This window comes from Balaenoptera physalus (genome assembly GCF_965194825.1).
Source record: "Balaenoptera physalus genome assembly, chromosome: 15".
Taxonomy (NCBI): Eukaryota; Metazoa; Chordata; class Mammalia; order Artiodactyla; family Balaenopteridae; genus Balaenoptera; species Balaenoptera physalus.
The window spans coordinates 15,222,557-15,241,428 of record NC_138894.1 but is presented as its reverse complement, the minus strand read 5'-3'; the positions used below and the strand labels follow the sequence as shown (position 1 = coordinate 15,241,428).

General features: G+C 41.7%; 1 protein-coding gene and 1 long non-coding RNA gene across 4 annotated transcripts in view; both read right to left on the bottom strand.

Moving 5' to 3' along the window:
- EIF2AK3 (eukaryotic translation initiation factor 2 alpha kinase 3) overlaps positions 1-4,205 on the bottom strand; it is a 71,458-nt gene extending 67,253 nt beyond the window's left edge. The window contains exon 1 of one of the 3 annotated variants that reach the window (XM_082426777.1): positions 32-4,205. In XM_082426777.1, coding sequence (XP_082282903.1) covers positions 32-354 — 323 coding nt within the window. In that variant the 5' untranslated portion in view covers positions 355-4,205. The remainder of the gene's footprint in view (positions 1-31) is intronic. The other 2 variants (XM_082426776.1, XM_082426774.1) reach the window with 2 other exon arrangements.
- Positions 1-18,872, bottom strand: part of LOC309643851 — a 306,112-nt gene that overhangs the window by 217,878 nt on the left and 69,362 nt on the right. The gene's annotated exons all lie outside the window — the stretch shown is intronic.

Sequence of the window (18,872 nt, the reverse complement as noted above, 5' to 3'; positions counted from 1 at the left end):
GCGGTCCGGGTGCTCTGCCCGCGCCCCTCACCTGCGGCACGGCCGAAGATCGGCCTCGTCGTCCGGTTCCGGCTCCCGCGGCTCCTGCTCGCTCGCGGCCGCCGGGAGCGCCTCGGCGTCCTCCACCGTCACCTCCGCCGCAGTCACGGCGCCCGCCGCCGGCACCCGCACGGCCGAGGTTGGAGCGGCCGCGGCCCCCAGGCCGAACGCCGCCTCCACTGTCGATGCGGGCAGGTCGGAAGCGCGCCGCGCGGCCACCGTCCCCGTCACGAGCCCCAGCTGCAGCGGCGGCAGCAGCAGCAGCAGCAGCAGCAGCGCCCGTGCCAGCGACCCCGGGCGGGCGGCGCGCTCCATCAGCGGCCCGCCCCGCGCGCGAGCATGGAGGTGCAGCCGCCGGCGCCCGCCTCTCCCGCCGCTCGGAGCCCCGGACCAGGGCGAGGACGCGCTAGGGACCCCAGCCGCCGCCCCGACGGTCAGGACGTCCAGCCGCGTTCCTCAGGCCACGTCTCAGCCCGGCCTCAGCCACCGCCACCTGAGTGACAGCCTCCCTCGGACATCGCCCATTGAGCAAACTTTCCGCGCATCTGCTCTTTGATTGGCTACGGCCTGTGCCACTCTGGGCTCCCAGGCTAGTCCTGTTGGAGAAGGTGGGCTTTCCCTGGTTGTCAACAGCACGCCTGCCAATCAAATTGTATTGCCTTAGCCCGAGGCCCGGCCCTCTTCCGGACGCGGTTACCAATGAGAAACGCTCCTCCCGGCAACCTTCTTACCTGATTGATGAGCTCCGCAGTTCCCAGAATACCGTTCCCCAGAGCAGATTGGCCATTGTGCTGGTTGGCCTTGCCCCTCAAAGCGAGGCGCTAGAGAACACTTGAAGATCATTGGTGGAAGAGGATGCCCCTCAAAAGTCTGAGATAACTTCTTCTTGATTGGTTGGAAGCGGCACTTACTACGTGGCGGATTCTGAATGTGGAGAGGAAGGTCCCAAGTGAAAGGAAGAGTGGGAGGCTAGTCCCTGGTGGCGTGGAGGCGGCCGACCTTGAAGGGGTTACCGCTGTAAAACCTGGTTCTTTTGGATAGGCAAAAGAAGAGCAGGAAAAATAAGTGACCGCACAAAACATGTAGTTCCTGAAAGTGGAAGGGGTAACGTGAGTTGAAGAGACGATCCTGCGTGTGTCCGCGACGGTGTTGAGAATTACGGCTGGTTAGAGATGCTGGTGACCTAAGTGATCCAGTCTACCCGACACGCCCCTTCCTCATTATAAAGGAGAAGGAGCCCTGGCCCTGTGCACTTACGTCATTTGTCTGAAGTCACGTAGCTAGTTATTTACAGAACCGTGACTTTCATCCAAGCCTTCTGATCCTGGTCTGCCATGCTTTGTACCTTACTCTAGAGCAAAGAAAGAGTTAAAACCGCAAAAGGCCAAATTGGAGAAGATTTGAATGTTCGGCTAAGGCTTTAGAACTTTTCATGCAGTTAAGGACACCGTGAAGATTTTTGAGTGAAGTGATAAGAGTTGTGGTTTAGGAACAACCAACTGCTGTGGATTCCTCAGCAGTGTTTTCAAAAGAAGAGCATCAAAGATTAGAAGACTGGTTGGGCAGCTATAGCTGGAAGGCTATGACCCCATCAAAATTCTGAAGATTTTTTTTTAAGATACCGGCATACTAACATGCTCTTAATTTCTTGTGTCCAAAAGCAAAACAAGCAAAACCCCCCACTTCGCCTTCCACCTCCCACATTTCATTGTTGCTCAGTACAGCGAAACTCTGAACTCTTTGTCTTTAATTCCTCTTCTCTCCTTGTCAAACACACTACAGTCGGGCTTTTGGGCACACAACTCCACCAAACTGCTCTAGCTGTGGCCACCATTGCTAAATTCAAAAGACAATTCTCCATCTTCATTTTATCAGCCATAGTTAACCCAGCACATCAGTCTTCCCTGTATAAAACACTTTTCACTGGTTTTCCTGCTTCCACGTGGGCCAAATCATAACCCTCATTACCACCCCCATTTTAACTTAATCTCCTCTTTGAAAGGCTTCTCTCCAAATAAGGTTACATTCGGAGGTACTGGGGGTAAGGACTTGAACATATGAATTTGAGGGGGGACACGATTCAGCCCGTAACACCCAGATACTTGTGAGACTTGTTCCCTCACTTCCTTCAAGGCTCTGTTACCTTCCGAGTGAAGCCTCTCAGGACCACCCTTCCTAAACTCCTCCCCTGCTTTATTTGCCTCCTTAAATCTTAAAAACTCTACATACTTGTTTACTGTCTGTCTCCCTCCTCTCCTATATAAATTCCATGAACATTTACTCATTGATATATTCAAAGAGCCTAAAAACAATACGAAGTGTTTAGTAAGTGTTTAATAAATATTTGTGGAATGAATGAATATCTGAGGACAGAAGGGAAAGGGACAAATGGAAGAGATTGTAGTTGCTGTAGATAGAAGGCGGCGATTAAGGAAGCAAGATCCCAGAGTATCTGGAGAAAACAGAGACTGCTATGCCTTCCGTGTTGAAAGTGGAGATTAGAGAGCACCTCTAGAGAATAAATTACTTTGAAATGAAGAGAAAATAGACGAGAGAGCTCAAACTAGTTGATCACTGTCTACTCAAAACAGGAGATAAGATCTCCTAAGTAAGAGGTTATAAGAGGAAGGTGTCAGAAAATTAACCTGAGGTGAAAAATGATTGTTGACTACTTGTAATGGCTCATTGGAAATTAGGTAGTATTGAGATATATATTTTAGTGGACCTAATCCTCACAGTTTTGTAACTTTTTCAAAAAATGATCATGGCATGAGCAATAATCTGAGCTAATGAATTAGGGATCTGCTTGTCACCTGTAAATGATGTGGAAGTTTTGTTCATTCATGTATTCATTTACCATTCAGGGAGTACCATGTAGCCACCTGCATGTAATGGGAATAAAGATGTGAACAAAACAGGCATGGTCCTTGCCCTTCTGAAGCTTAATATCTATCTAGTTAGGGAGACAGACACTACTTTAATAATATATTATTAAAACCAAGACAAGTGCTATGATGAAAAAAGCACAGGCAGAAGAGCAGTGGTGGAAAATGTCAGGAGAGTCAAGCTTCATACTCTGAAAAAAAAAAATGCAAATATTTCCATTTTGGAAAAAGAAGAAAAGTCCTGAGTCATGGTCATCTGAGTGGGAAGAAAAAAACTGGGAGGGAAAAGAGAATCTGCCAGTTTTAGGACAGCGTGCAGAGTCACAGTGACTTCATGGGAGCTCTGGAAACTGAGTCTGAGCACCTCAGGGAAGTGTTTGAAAAGTTGGGACCAGGCATGATGCTGATCAACGAGTCTGAGCCAGGAAAAGAAGCTGGTGTTTCGGTACCTGAGCCAGGGCTGCCCAGAACAATTAAGATTCTAAAACAGCTTGGTCCAGAAGGTCAGGAAAACAGGTTAGAGATTTAGTATCATAAGCTCAGTCCATGAACAGAGAATGTCTGTATCTGTTGAGATTGTATCTGGTTGTAATTAATAAAAAAAAAAAAACCGGCCACATAATGGCTGAAACAAGGAAGGGATTTATTTTTCTTAGTGACATGGCAGTTCCACAATTGGTTTATTTAGTCTTACGCTCCTTTTGTTTTTCCATTCTTCATGTATGACTTTTGTCCCTCGTGCTTGTCATCTCATGATTTCAGGATGGCACGCCCAGCATCATTTCTTTACTATGGGTAGGAAAAGGGGAACAACAGAAGACATTTACCACCTGAATTTGCCCTCTTTCCAAGAACTTTCCTGGAAGCCCCAAGTAGAGGACTTCCACTTACAATTCAAAGGTCAAGACCATGTCACATAGTCTGCTAGGATAGCACAATGCCACTCTGAACAAAACTGGGGTTCTGCTAGTGACGATGAGGAGGGAATTTGTAATCTGCTTTATCGAAGTATAGTACATGTACGATAAACTCTTCCTATTGAAAGCGCATGCTTGGATAAGTTTCGACAAATGCATACACCACAGTCAAGATAACAGAATATTTCATCACCGCCAAAGGCATCCTCACATCCCTCTGAAGTTAGTCTCTCCTTTCACTCCCCAGCCCCCAGGTAATCACTGATCTGTTTTCAGTCACAATAGATTTTCTAGAATTTTTAATAAATGTAATCATACAGTATAGACTCTTTTGTGTCTGGCTTCTTTCACTCATTATACTTTTAAATTCATGCATGTTGTTGCATGTAGCCATACTTTGTTCATTTTTACTGCTGAGGAGTGTTCTATTGTATCTATGCCACATTTGTTTATCCATTCACCTAGTGGCGTACATTGGGATATTTCCAATTTTTGGCTATTACAAATAAAGCTACTGGGACTTCCCTGGTGGTCCAGTGGTTAAGGCTCTGTGCTCCCAATGCAGGGGGCCCGTGTTCAATCCCTGGTCAGGGAACTAGATCCCACATGGCGCAACTAAGAACCTGCATGCCGCCACTAGAAGATCCCATGTGCCGCAACTAAGACCCGGCACAGCCAGATAAATAAAGAAATAAATATTATTAAAAATAAATAAATAAAGCTGCTATGAACTTTCATGTACAACTCTTTTGTGGAAACATAGGTTTTTATAACCCTTGAGTAAATACCTAGAAGTAAACTTACTGGCTCATGTGATTAATGTATTTTTAACTATATGACAATTTGCCAAATAGTTTTCCAAAGTGGTCGTACCATTTTACACTCCACCAGCCATGTGTGAGAGCTCAAGTTGTTCCAAATCCTCACCAACATTTGATATTGTCAGTCTTTTAATATCTGCTGTTCTAGTGGATGTGCAATGGCATCGCATTGTGGTTTTGGTTTGCATTTCCCTGATAACTAATGATTTTGAACATCTTTTAATGTACTTATTGGACATTTATATATCTTCTTTTGTGAAATATCTGTTCAAAGCATTTATAAACGAAATAATTTATATAGGTAGGCACCCAGCAGAGTTTGCCATACAGTGAAATATGCTGTGTCCTTGGGCTATTGCCATAATAATAATAAGAAAAAGGAGCCATCCCAACAATGAAGTGGCTTAAAAAAATTTTTGGGGCTTCCCTGGTGGCACAGTGGTTGAGAGTCTGCCTGCCAATGCAGGGGACACAGGTTCGAGCCCTGGTCTGGGAAGATCCCATATGCCACGGAGCGACTAAGTCCGTGAGCCACAATTACTGAGCCTGCGCGTCTGGAGCCCGTGCTCTGCAACAAGAGAGGCCGCGATAGTGAGAGGCCCGCGCACCGCGATGAAGAGTGGCCCCCGCTTGCCGCAACTAGAGAAAGCCCTCGCAGAGAAACGAAGACCCAACACAGCCATAAATAATAAATAAATAAATTAAAAAAAAAAAATTTTTGCTTTCACACCCTGTGCCTGAGGATTGAATGATGTAACCAAAACACTTTATTCTTATGGCAATGGCAGAAACACAAAAAAAGATGAGTGGAAACTTACAGGCTAGAGTCAGAACCAGAGTACTGAAAAAGAAATAAAAGGAATCCAAATTGGAAAAGAAGAAGTTAAACTGTCACTGTTTGCAGATGACATGATACTATACATAGAAGATCCTAAAAACGCTACCAGAAAACTACTAGAGCTCATCAGTGAATCTGGTAAAGTTGCAGTTTACAAAATTAATACACAGAAATCTGTTACATTTCTATACACTAACAACAAAAGATCAGAAGGGGAAATTCAAGAAACAATCCCATTTACCATCGCATCAAAAAGAATAAAATACCTAGGAATAAACCTACTTAAGGAGACAAAAGACATGTACTCCAAAAACTATATGGGGCTTCCCTGGTGGCGCAGTGGTTGAGAATCTGCCTGCCAACGCAGGGGACACGGGTTCGAGCCCTGGTCTGGGAAGATCCCGCATGCCGCGGAGCAACTAGGCCTGTGAGCCACAATTACTGAGCCTGCGTGTCTGGAGCCTGTGCTCCGCAACAAGAGAGGCCACGATAATGAGAGGCCCGCGCACCGCGATGAAGAGTGTTCCCCACTTGCCGCAACTAGAGAAAGCCCTTGCACAGAAATGAAGACCCAACACAGCCATAAATGAATAAATAAATAAATAAATAAATAATTAAAAAAAAAAAACAAACTATAAGATGCTGATGAAAAAAATTGAAGAAGATACAAACAGATGGAAAGATATGCCATGTTCGTGGATTGGAAGAATCAATATCATCAAAATGACTATAGTACCCAAGGCAATCTACAGGTTCAATGCAATCCTTATCAAATTACCAATGTCATTTTTCACAGAACTAGAACAAAAAATCTTAAAATTTGTATGGAGACACAAAAGACCCTGAATAGCCAAAACAATCTTGAGAAAGAAAAACAGAGCTGGAGGAATCAGGATCCCTGACTTCAGACTATACTACAAAGCTATAATCATCAAAACAGTATGGTACTGGCACAAAAATAGAAATATAGATCAATGGAACAGTATAGAAAGCCCAGAGATAAACCCACGCACTTGTGGTCAATTAATCTACGACAAAGGAGGCAAGACTACACAATGGTGGAAAGACAGTCTCTTCAACAAATGGTGTTGGGCAAACTGGACCAAAGAAAAAAATGAAAAAAAAAAAACGAAATCAGATCATTCTTTAACACCATACACAAAAATAACCTCAAAATGGATTAAAGACCTAAATGTGAGACCAGACACTAAAAAACTCCTAGAGGAAAACATAGGCAGAACACTCTCTGACATAAATCTCAGCAATATCTTTTTCAATGTCTCCCAGGATAATGGAAATAAAAACAAAAATAAACAAATGGGACCTAATTAAACTCAAAAGCTTTTGCACAGCAAAGGAAACCATAAACAAAGTGAAAAGACAACCCACAGATTGGGAGAAAATATTTGCAAATGATGTGACTGACAAGGGATTATTCTCCAAAATTTACAAACAGCTCATGAGGCTTAATATCATCAAAACAAGCAACCCAATCAAAAAATGGGCAGAAGACCTAAATATACATTTCTCCAAAGAAGACATACAGGTGGCCAGGAGGCACATGAAAATATGTTCAACATTGCTAATTATTAGAGAAATGCTAATCAAAACTACAATGAGATATCACCTCACACCAGTCAAAATGGGTATCATCAAAAAATCCACAAACAATAAATGCTGGAGAGGGTGTGGAGAGAAGGGAACCCTCCTACACTGTTGGTGGGAATGTAAATTGGTACAGCCACTATGGAGAACAGTATGGAACTTCCTTAAAGTACTAAAAATAGAGCTATCATATGACCCTGCGATCCTACTCCTGGGCCTATATCTGGAGAAAAACATGGTCCGAAACGATACATGCACCCCAATGTTCACTGCAGCACTGTTTACAATAGCCAAGACATGGAAGCAACCTAAATGTCTATCAACAGAGGAATGGATAAAGAAGATGTGGTATATATATACAACGAAATATTACTCAGCCATTAAAAAGAATGAAATAATGCCATTTGCAACAACATGGATGGACCTAGAGATTGTCATACTGAGTGAAGTAAATCAGACAGAGAAAGAAAAATATTGTATGATATTCCTTGTATGTGGAATCTAAAAATAAATGATACAAATGAACTTATTTACAAAACAGAAACAGACTCACAGACTTAGAGAACAAACTTCTGGTTGCCAGGAGGAAGTATGTGGGGAAGGGATAGTTAGGAGTTTGGGATCGACATGTACACACTGCTATCTTTAAAATGGATAATCAACAAGGACTTACTGTAGAGCACAGGGAACTCTGTTCAATGTTATGTGGCAGCCTGGATGGGAGGGGAGTTTAGGAGAGAATGGATACATGTATATGTATGGCTGAGTCCCTTTGCTGTGCACCTGAAACTATCACAACATTGTTAATTGGCTATACTCCAATATAAAATAAAAAGTAAAAAAAAAAAAAAAGAGAAAAGAACAGGAGTACTATTACTTCCATCCACATTTCTTAGGCTAAGGCAAAGCATATGACTGAGTCCAACATCAGTGAGGCAGGAAAACAGGCCCTGCAGAGAAACTGCAAATTACACAACAGGACTCATGATTTTGGAGAACAAAAATAGAATCTATCACAACTGCTATGGGAGTGATCAATTATATCTGTGCCTGAATCAAGCATGAACAATTGCTTCAAAGCCATACACACAATGAGACACCACTCCATATCTATTAGAACAGCTATTTTAAAAAATACTTATTTATTTATTTGGCTCCACCGGGTCTTAGTTGCATCACACCAGATCTTCAGTTGCGGCATGCAGGAACTTAGTTGTGGCATGTGGGATCTAGTTCCCTGACCGGGGATCGAACCTGGGCCCCCTGCATTGGGAGTGTGGAGTCTTAGCCATTGGACCATGAGGGAAGTCCCAAGAACAGCTATTTTTTTAAAAAGACAATATCAAGTGCTGGTGAGGATGTGGAACAATTGGAAATCTCATACATTGCTGGTCTGAATGCAAAATGGTAAAACTATTTTGGAAACAGTTTGGCAGTTTTTTGTATAATTAGACATGTACTTACCATATGACTCAACAATCCCACTCCCAAGTTTTTATCCAAGGGAAATGGAAACACGTCCACACAAAGACCTCTATGCAAATGTGTGTAGCAGCTTTACTCATAATTGCCCAAACCAGAAACACAGAAAATGTCTATCAACTAGCGAATGGATAAACAAACTGCAGTACGTCCATATGATGGAATACTACTCAGCAATGCAAAGGAACAAGTTCCATGAATGACATGGATGCATTTCAAAAGCATTGTACTAAGTGAAATCATACCTTAATAAATCTGACATTAAAGACCAACAAACAAAAAATGATATAGACCTTTTCTCTTCCATTTTGTCCTGAAAAAGGCAAGAGGATGTGAAAACTGAGATTTGATTTGACAACTGACATTCCAATGATTCTTAGCCAGTTAAGTGACAAGCCAAAACTCAATGTGGCTTTGTTTGATTTGACATATGACGTGTAAATAAACAGTTTGGGGGTGCACCTTTCTTAAGCCCTAGAAGTTGCTTGGTGCAGGTTAGATGACAAGGATGGAAAAAGGAATTCATGAGGTTCTGGTTGGGAAGTGCAGAGCACATAACAAGCCTGGGTTTCTGGTGACTGTTTCAACCTTTAAAAAGATGATTACACTTAAGGTCTATGTAAAAAAGGGACTGGGATCCCCAAAGAGGATCCCAACCCCTAAAGACTAGGGGTTGTTCAGCTGTAGTGAGCAAGCAGTGTATCAATGTTTCTCTAAGTGTGGTCCTGGATGGACTTAATTAGAAGTTCAGGAAAGGGGGCTCAAGCATCTCCATTTTATTTTTTTTATTTAAAAAATTTCTAGTGAAATATAATTGATTTACAATGCTGTGTTAGTTTCAGGTGTACAGCAAAGTGATGCAGATATATTTATATATATATATATTTTTTTCAGAATCTCTTCCCATATAGGTTATTATAAAATATCTAGTATAGATAGTTCCCTGTGCTATACAGTAGGTCCTTGTTTTTTTTTAAATTAATTAATTAATTTTTGGCCGCATCCGGTCTTCATTGCTGTGCGCGGGCTTTCTCTAGTTGCAGGGAGCGGGGGCTACTCTGTTGCAGTGCGCGGGCTTCTCATTGCGGTGGCTTCTCTTGTTGCGGAGCACGGGCTCTAGGCTCACGGGCTCAATAGTTGTGGAACATGGGCTTAGTTGCTCTGCGGCATGTGGGATCTTCCCCAACCAGGGCTCGAACCCGTGTCCCCTGCATTGGCAGGCAGATTCCTAACCGCTGCGCCACCAGGGAAGTTCCCAGTCCTTACTGTTTACCTGTTTTATATATAGTAGTATATATATGTTATTCCCAAATTCCTAATTTATCCCTCCCCCTACCCAAGCACCTCCATTTTAAACAAACTCCCTACAACATTCTTACACACACTAAAGTTTGAGGAATATGGTAGTTTGGAGTTAATATGTTTGTTATAGTGTGGATGCTGTGAAATTCATGATTTTTCTGAATACCTACAATTTATTTACATGTGCCTAGTTTATACCAAAGATCCTTCCCATTGAAGTGTTACCTGACCATCCACCTCTACTCCCACTAACCCCCAATTCAAGGGCCTATAATTTCTCCTTTGTGGTGTTCTAGAAAATTCTTCCTGGCCATTGTGAGTCCATCTCAGCTGCTTGCAGCTTGACTGTGGTTTACGGCCACTTCACCGTAGTCACTGCCTGGAGCTCCTGGACACAGCCCCTGAATAGGAGGCTGCTCTCCACCTCCGGCCTCCAGCTCAGACTTTATTCTCTACAGCCACCACATAAGATTGCATGTGCTGATCAAACTTTACCAAAAGGTTGGGGTAATTAAAGAGAAAAGAGTGGGGCTTCCCTGGTGGTGCAGTGGTTAAGAATCTGCCTGCCAGTGCAGGGTACACGGGTTCGAGCCCTGGTCTGGGAAGATCCCACCTGCCGCGGAGCAACTAGGCCCGTGAGACACAACTACTGAGCCTGCGCGTCTGGAGCCTGTGCTCCGCAACGGGAGAGGCCGCGACGGTGAGAGGCCCGCGCACCGCGATGAAGGGTGGCCCCCGCTCGCCGCAACTAGAGAAAGCCCTCGCACAGAAACGAAGACCCAACACAGCCAAAAATAAATATAAATAAATAAATAAATTTATAAAAAAAAAAAAAGAAAAGAGTGGTGATCATTTTGTAATGTATAGAAATATCAAATCACCGTTGTGCACCTGGAACCAACATACTGTTGTAAGTCAATTACACTTCAATAAAAAATAAAAAATTAAAATTAAAAATAATTTAAACCAGGAATTCCCTAGTGGTCCAGTGGTTAGGACTCCATGTTTTCACTGCAGAGGGCCCGGGTTCAGTCCCTGGTCAGGGGACTAAGCTCCCACAAGCTGCGCAGCACAGCCAAAAAAAAAAAAAAAATTAAACCAACTATTTTTAGACTTGAGTTAGTAGTAAAAATTTGTAATTTTTTTCAGGAATACCATGAATTCGCATAGTTTTGGACATACTTAAAGTCATATAAATCAGAAGGTTCCCAAGTGTACTAGGTGTTGGATGAGTGATATAAAGAAATTCAGACCACTTGTTTGAGGTATGGATTATCCTATGGATTTCTGGATATTTAAGAAATTTATGTTAAACTTTTTTTTCATAAAGAGGAAAGAACCCCAAACGTTAAACCCATCATGTCTTGGGTATGCCTACTTTTGCTTCTTTTTCCCTTCCTACCCACAGGAATTGGTTTAGTACTGGATTCTGTCTTTCTCATGGTGTTGGTCAGCTACTGTCACCATAATCTGCATAACTAAGCACCCTAAATAGTCAGTTATGCTTCCTTATGCATCTGCATGGCAGCTGGGGGTTAGCTCGAAACTGATGGATGCAGTGCTACTCCGCTGGTTTCTCATCCTCCTTGGAAGAATGGGTTACTTGGGGCATGTCCCTCTTATGTAAGAGGGCAAGTCCCACCACACATGCATAGTTCAAACCTCTGCTTTTATATGTCTGCTCATATCCCTGTAGCCAAGGTATGATGCATAGCCAAGTCCAAAGTGAAAGAGGAGTGGGGGAAGAGGCCATGTCTAGAGTATGGTTGCGTATAATTACCACATGGGAGAGAAGACCTGTGACCATTCATTCAGTCTCCCACGCCCATCATGAGTATTTGTTCCCTTATCAAAAGATACTGAGTCCAGAGCAATGCCTTGAGGCTTCACCAGGACAGTAACTGATAATTATTACTCTTTTTTTTAGAATTTATTTATTTATTTATTTATTTATTTTTGGCTGTGTTGGGTCTTCGTTTCTGTGCGAGGGTTTTCTCTAGTTGCGGCGAGCGGGGGGCCACTCTTCATCGCGGTGCACGGACCTCTCAATATCGCGGCCTCTCTTGTTGCAGAGCACAGGCTCCAGACGCGCAGGCTCAGTAGTTGTGGCTCACGGGCCTAGTTGCTCCGCGGCAGGTGGGATCTTCCCAGACCAGGGCTCGAACCCGTGTCCCCTGCATTGGCAGGCAGACTCTCAACCACTGCGCCACCAGGGAAGCCCATAATTATTACTCTTGAATTTACACGGTCTGGTCCAGTTCTGGACAGATGTGGATGATTCCTTCTGGTCCTTTTGGAAATCTCCCTAAAAGTGGGATTTGCAGGCATGTATGCAGAAATGCAGAAACAAGTCCCTGTCTATATACCCACACAGGCAAATATATATTTGTACATGCATGCGGACATGTCCAGTTATGCACACTTTTCCTCCAAAAATAAATTTAGTCTCAGAGATTTTCTACTAAATTCTTAAGTAGAAAGATTTTCCCGACTGCTTTATAAATTGCAAAGAATCCCATTTCATAAGGATATGCGGACTTTACATTATGCTGAGAAGTATCAGTGCCTTTTCTTCAACCTTACATCTTCTTCATCATCAAACGTCTGGGGGCCTGCCAGGAATAAGAGAGCAGCCAGGAGCCGGGCCTCTGTACCTCCAAGTGTCATACTCCCTTAAATGCACAGAAACCCTGGCACAGGACAATTCTTACTCAAGGGCTTCATTGCTTTCCTTTTCTGTCTGGGCGAAGGGGAAGGAGAGATTTTATTCCTCCAGTTGTATGCAATGCTTCTAATTTAGGAGGAAATAGAGGCACTAATTAGCACTAGTTTTGGAACACCCAGTGACTCGCTGTGTGCTCTGGGGCAATCTGCTTCTCTCTAAGCCTCACAGCGTCTTCTGCGGTCACTTGTACCAGGAGCTCTCAGTGGTCACATGCACCAGGGACTCTCTTTGTTCATTTCAGTTCCATTTTTACATAATGTTATGCCTCTTTTTTCTACAGAGAATATTTACACAAGTTTACAATTAAAAAAAATCTAAATAACTAGGTAGCAACAAGTAAACACAAACACAAAGGATCGCTTTGTATCACTAACCATAGATGAAATTATTTCTCACACGGGGGCCATCAGTATATTCTTAAAGGTTAGCAAGTATGGAATTATACATACATATATTTTATATATATTTAATATATGTATTAAATATGTGTATTAAATATATGTATTAAGTATATATATTTAACTTTGTGTTTTTATTTGCATGATTTTTAAAATTAAATGTAATCATAGGATCATCTAGCTAAACCTCTTCAGCATTTAAGGTCAAGCTTGTATTTGCGTCTATCAAATTAGCACCTAGTATTGGCAACTAACTGTCAGTTCTAGTTTTAAAATAGATAACCAACAAGGACCTACTGTAAAAAAAAATACAAATTAGCACCTAGTAATACTATCTTCATTGTCACAGGCAACAGGGAGAAAATAAGCTACATATTTATATAGAAAGATTTATTCCTGCCAAATATAACCACAGAAGAGGTATTGTCCTTTGAGAGCAAGTGCTCCACGTGGTTCAAATACAGAAAAGTGATGTGAGACTCAGATCCTCACACGACATGTAGTTTTTATAAGTGGGCCTGACTGAAAACTGTCTTAGCTGTCAGTATTTGAGAATCTGCTGCCAGCTCTGACATAAGAGTTAGTTTTAGACCAAATATTCTACCGAGGATGACTGTAAAGTTAAATTAAAAAAAAAAAAAATCCTTTGAAGGTATCAGAAAGTAGCCAAGCCTTCCAGGACTTGAGAGGCTAAGAATGGGAAAGAAAGAAAACGCAGTGAGATCAAGATAATACTCTCCATCATTTCTCCCCTTGAGACATTTGCTGAATTATAAACAACAAGAGTCCAAGCAGAAGTTGCAGCTTAGCGAACTTCTAGGAGTCTCACAGGGCTACCAAAACAAAACGTGGTGGTCAGGCCTAGGAAGAATGCCAGGACTGGAAGGGCTCAGATTGGAGAGAAAAGGGAATTGTTGAAAAGTGAGCTGATATTCTACCTCACTTTTCCCATCAAGGCCTTTGCTGATTCCTAAGCTATGCAGGTTAGAGATCAAAAGCCCAAGCAGAAAGAGGCAGAGAAAAGGCTAAAAAGTGAAATAGTCTTCTTGTGCTGAGGAGTCAAAAATGGGAAGTCAAGGCCCAGCAAGGAGTCGGAGCTCTGAAAAATCCCCCCGGTCTTTCAGCTTTCAAATAGACTGCAGATAGGAGTAAGGACAAAGTGGAAATAAAATAGCCTCAAAAAACATAAAACCCAGCCTTAAAGTACCACATTCCCTAATTGGATTAGCGTGATCTGCCCCAACTCTGCCAGAAGATAATTAAATGATCTCTGCAGAAGGAAAGTGTTATGTAGAACTTCTACAATTATTCATACATATTGTCTAGCATTTGAGCAAAAATCTACAAGTCATGTCAATAAACAGAACCAAGTGGCAGAAAGTTAGAATAAAAAAAAGAAATAGATCAGATTCATTGGAGACTGAGATTGGAGTTATCAGACACAGGCTATAAAATAATTATAGTTAATGTCCTAAAAATAGATGACAACATGGAGAATTTCATCAAAGAACTGGAATCTATATAAAAACAAAGTGAAAATTTTAGAACATAAAGATAAATTAATTGACATAAAAATGGTCAATAAATACCTGAAAAAATGCTCAACATTATTAGTCATTGGTCAAAGGCAAGTTGAAACCACAATGAGAAACCACTTCATACCTAGGATGGCAAACAAAACAAAACAGACAATAACAGATGTTGTCCAGTGGAACACCCGCATGGAAAAATTTAAGCCTGCATACATTCCTGGGGGTGTAAAATGATATAGCCACTTTGAAAAACAGTCTGGCACTTCCTCAAAATGTTAATGATAGAGTTACCTTATAACCAAGCAATTCAACTCCTAGGTCCGTACCCAAGAGACTTGAAAACATATGTTCATGCAAAAACTTGTATACAGATGTTCATAGTAGCTTTATTCATAATAGACAAAAAGCGGAAAGAACCCAAATGTTCATCACTGATAAATAGATAAACAAAACTGTGCTATGTGATCACAAAATGTAATATTATTCAGCCATAAAAAAGGAATGAAGTACTGATACATGTTGCAACACAGTTGAACCTTGGAAATATTAAGTTAACTGAAAGAAGCCAGTCATAAAAGGTCACATATTATATTATTCCATTTATGTGAAATATTCCAGATAGGAAAATCCATAAAGACAGAAAGTAGTTTAGTGGCTGCCAGGGGCTAGAGACAGAAGAGAATGGAGAATGACTGATAATGTATACAGTTTCTTTTTAGGGTGATGAAAATGTTCTGAAATTAGATAATGGAGGTCGTTGTAGAACTCTGCAACTATACTAAAAACCATTGATTTGTATACTTTAAAAGTGTGAATTTTATAGTATGTGAATTGTATCAAAAATATTTAATAAAAAGAAAAATTAATTAATTGAAATTAAGAATTTAGTACACGGGTGTAACAGTAGAAGAGAGAATTAGTGAACTCGAAGTTTTCTCAGGGGGAAAAATATACAAATTGAGTAACAAAAAGAAAAAAGAATGGAAAAAAAAAGAAAACCTAAGAAATTCACAGAACATATGAAAACGTCTGCATAGGTATAACTGGAGTCTTCCAGGAGAGAAACGATAGTAGCAATATTTGAAGAAATACTGAGAATTTCAAAAAATTGGTAAAAAAAAAAAAAATCAAGCTACAGATTCGAGGATTTTTTATGAACCCCAAGCAGTTTAAACACAAAAGAAAACCACACATAGGCCCATCATAGTGAAACTGCTGAAAACCAAAAGTTAAAGACATCATCTTAAAAAGAACCATAGGAAAAAATACACATTGCCTTCAAAGGAACAGTAGTAAGATTGACAGATTACTTAGACAAAGACATGACAATGTTAAAGTGGTGTAAGAAATGAACTGACAACTTATAATACTGTACTCAGTGAAAAAGTCTTTTAAAAAATGAAAGCAATACAAAAACATTAAAAACAATAAAAGGACCTGGCTGTCAGCAGACTTAGAGTAAAATAAATACTGAAGGGAGCTTTCCAGATAGAGAGAAAATGATCCAAGATGGAAATCTGAAAATGAAGGGCACAAGAACTAATGATTATTGAAAAGGGTAAATTTGGGGATAAATATAAATGAAAATTATGTTCTGTAGAATAATGCTAATGTCTTTTGGAGCTTTAAGTATTACATAGGAATTAAATGTACATAATATTAATATACATGGGCTTCCCTGGTCACCCAGTGGTTAAGAATCTGCCTGCTAATGCAGGGGACATGAGCTTTGGTCCCGGAGGATCCCACATGCCACAGAGCAACTAAGCCCGTGAGCCACAACTACTGAGCCTGTGCTCTAGAGCCCGTGAGCCACAGCTACTGAGACTTCGTGCCACAATTACTGAAGCCTCTGCGCCTACAGCCTGTGGTCTGCAACAAGAGAAGCTACTGCAATGAGAGGCCCGTGCACCACAACAAAGAGTAGCCCCCGCTTGCTGCTACTAGAGAAAGCCCCGTGCACAGCAACGAAGACACAACACAGCCAAAAATTAAAAAAAAATTAATTAATTAAAAATAAATAAATAAAATAAAATACTTAACAATAGCACAAAATGTGGAAGTAGGCAAATGCAGTTAATGCAGTCAAAGATTTTTGCATTGTCTGGGAAAGTAAAGTACTAATTTATGTTATACTGTATTAGGTCAAGGATGCATGTTACAATTTTAGGGTTATCACTTAAAGAATAATAAAGGTTGTATAACTAACAGAGGGAGGAAATGGAATAATAAAAATATGTGATTTATCCAAAGTGAGCAGGAAAATAGGAAAAAGAGGACAAGAAACAGGTGGGACAGGTAGAGAAAAAAAACAGTAAGTGGTAGATATAAATGCCAATATATCAGTACTTACATTAAACATGTATGGGATAAGTACTCCTGTTATAACACAAAGCTTTTCAGACTAGATAAATGGTAAGAGACACACCTTACCTGTAAGGTGTACATGCAAAACTTGTACATGCAAACAGTAGCAAAAAGAAAGCTGATGTACTCATAATTATATCTGGAAAAGCTGATTTTTAAAATGACTTAAAATTTTTAAAAACTAGACTTTAGTACTTTTTAAGAGCAGTTCTAGGTTTACAGCAAAATTGAGCAGAACAGAATCCCCAAATATCTCCTCTCCCCACATACCCACAGCCACTCCCTCTATCAAAATCCGCACACATCCCCCCCCCCCCCAGAGTGGTACATTTGCTACAATCAACGAACCTACATTGATTCATCATACTCACCCCAAGTGCAATGCATTTACCCTGTGAACCCAGCAAGGAGGTTGAAAGGTTTTGGTTATACTGAGTTTGAGGACCTGAGTTTGGATTCCTTGATCAGAATGCTGAGCATCTGTGAAGTGTTTCTAGGGAACAGGGGATTTCGAATGGACACTGCTGATCAAGTACAGGATGAATACAGGAGTGATCGTTCTTCTGGCCAAGACAGAAATCGGTATTCTGACAAAACAGATATACACCGTAGGGCCCATCCTGCTGCAGACAGCTTTGATGACTACCCGCCCAGAAGAAGTGATGGTAGCTTTGGACACAAATGTTGAGATCATTGTGATTCACACTGATATCATGATGGGTGCCGGGATGAGTAGTAGGATGGTTGACACCGGGATATGGATTGATATGGGGGCTGGGATTGCTATGATGACTGAGGCAGTAGAGACTATGACAGAGGCTGTGATTACAGGACAGGCGGTGGCAGGAAGACCATTTGGTCATGGGTACCATAGGGATGATACCTACAGAGAAAGAGGGGACCACTATGAAGACAGACATGACAGACGAGATGACCAGACGTGGAGCTCCCGAGATGAACAAAGGCGTGATAAGAGAGGTTCTCCCACCCACAGACCCAACGTGAATGTAAAGCCTCAAGGTACTCCCAAGGAAGATGATTCCTCTGCTAGCACTTTGCAGACCACGTGAGCAGCCTCTATCTGTAGAGGGGCAAAGCCTAACTGACACAGTTGCTAGACACGTCCCCCAAAACTAGAACTTCAACCTCGGGAGAGACACAAAAGCTGCCCAAGTGAAGAAACTCAGGAAAGGGAAGGGTTGAGGAGAGGAAGTAAGTCATCACAGACGGACCTCAGCCGCATCTGGCAGAAATGCACGAAGAAAAGAGAAAGAAGTCTTTAGAAAAGGAAACATTCAATAAGGAGGAAGATTGTCGCTCTCTAACTTCCAAGCCTCCCAAACCTGAGCAGCCTCCAAAGGTAATGCCAGCCCCTCCACCGAAGGAGAATGCTTGGGGGAAGCTGATCTCAGAGCTCAGACATAGAGCAACCACAGTAGTTCTGGCTCAGCCATCTGAGGAAGGACCAGCAGGAAAGTGAAAAGAAAATAGATGGGTGAATGTCCCAAAAGGTCAGCGTGGCAACTCCAGCCCTAATCCAGTACAGGGAGGAAACAAAGACGACCAGAGGAGTCAGGTGGGAAGGATGGTAAAAAGGATCAGACTCCTGATCTGCGCCTGAGCCAAAGAAACCTGAAGAAAATCCAGCCTTCAGGTTCAGTTCTGCAAGCAGTCATGCTACTCTCTCCTTTGATAGTGAAGATGAAAATGAGGGCGATGATTACAACGAATAGACCTCTACATCCTCTGCTTTCTCCTAGTTTCTCTCTGCCCTGGAACATTCGAGAGCAAATCAAACCTCTATTCAGACAAGATAAAATAAAACTCACCATCTCCTGGCAGGGAGCGAGGGAGGATCAACCCACCAGGATGATTGAACAGTTTTGTGATTGAGGGATTTTCCGGGACTTGGGATCTTCTGTTTTAAAACAGGGAAAGTTCTGGGCAAACTAGGATATATT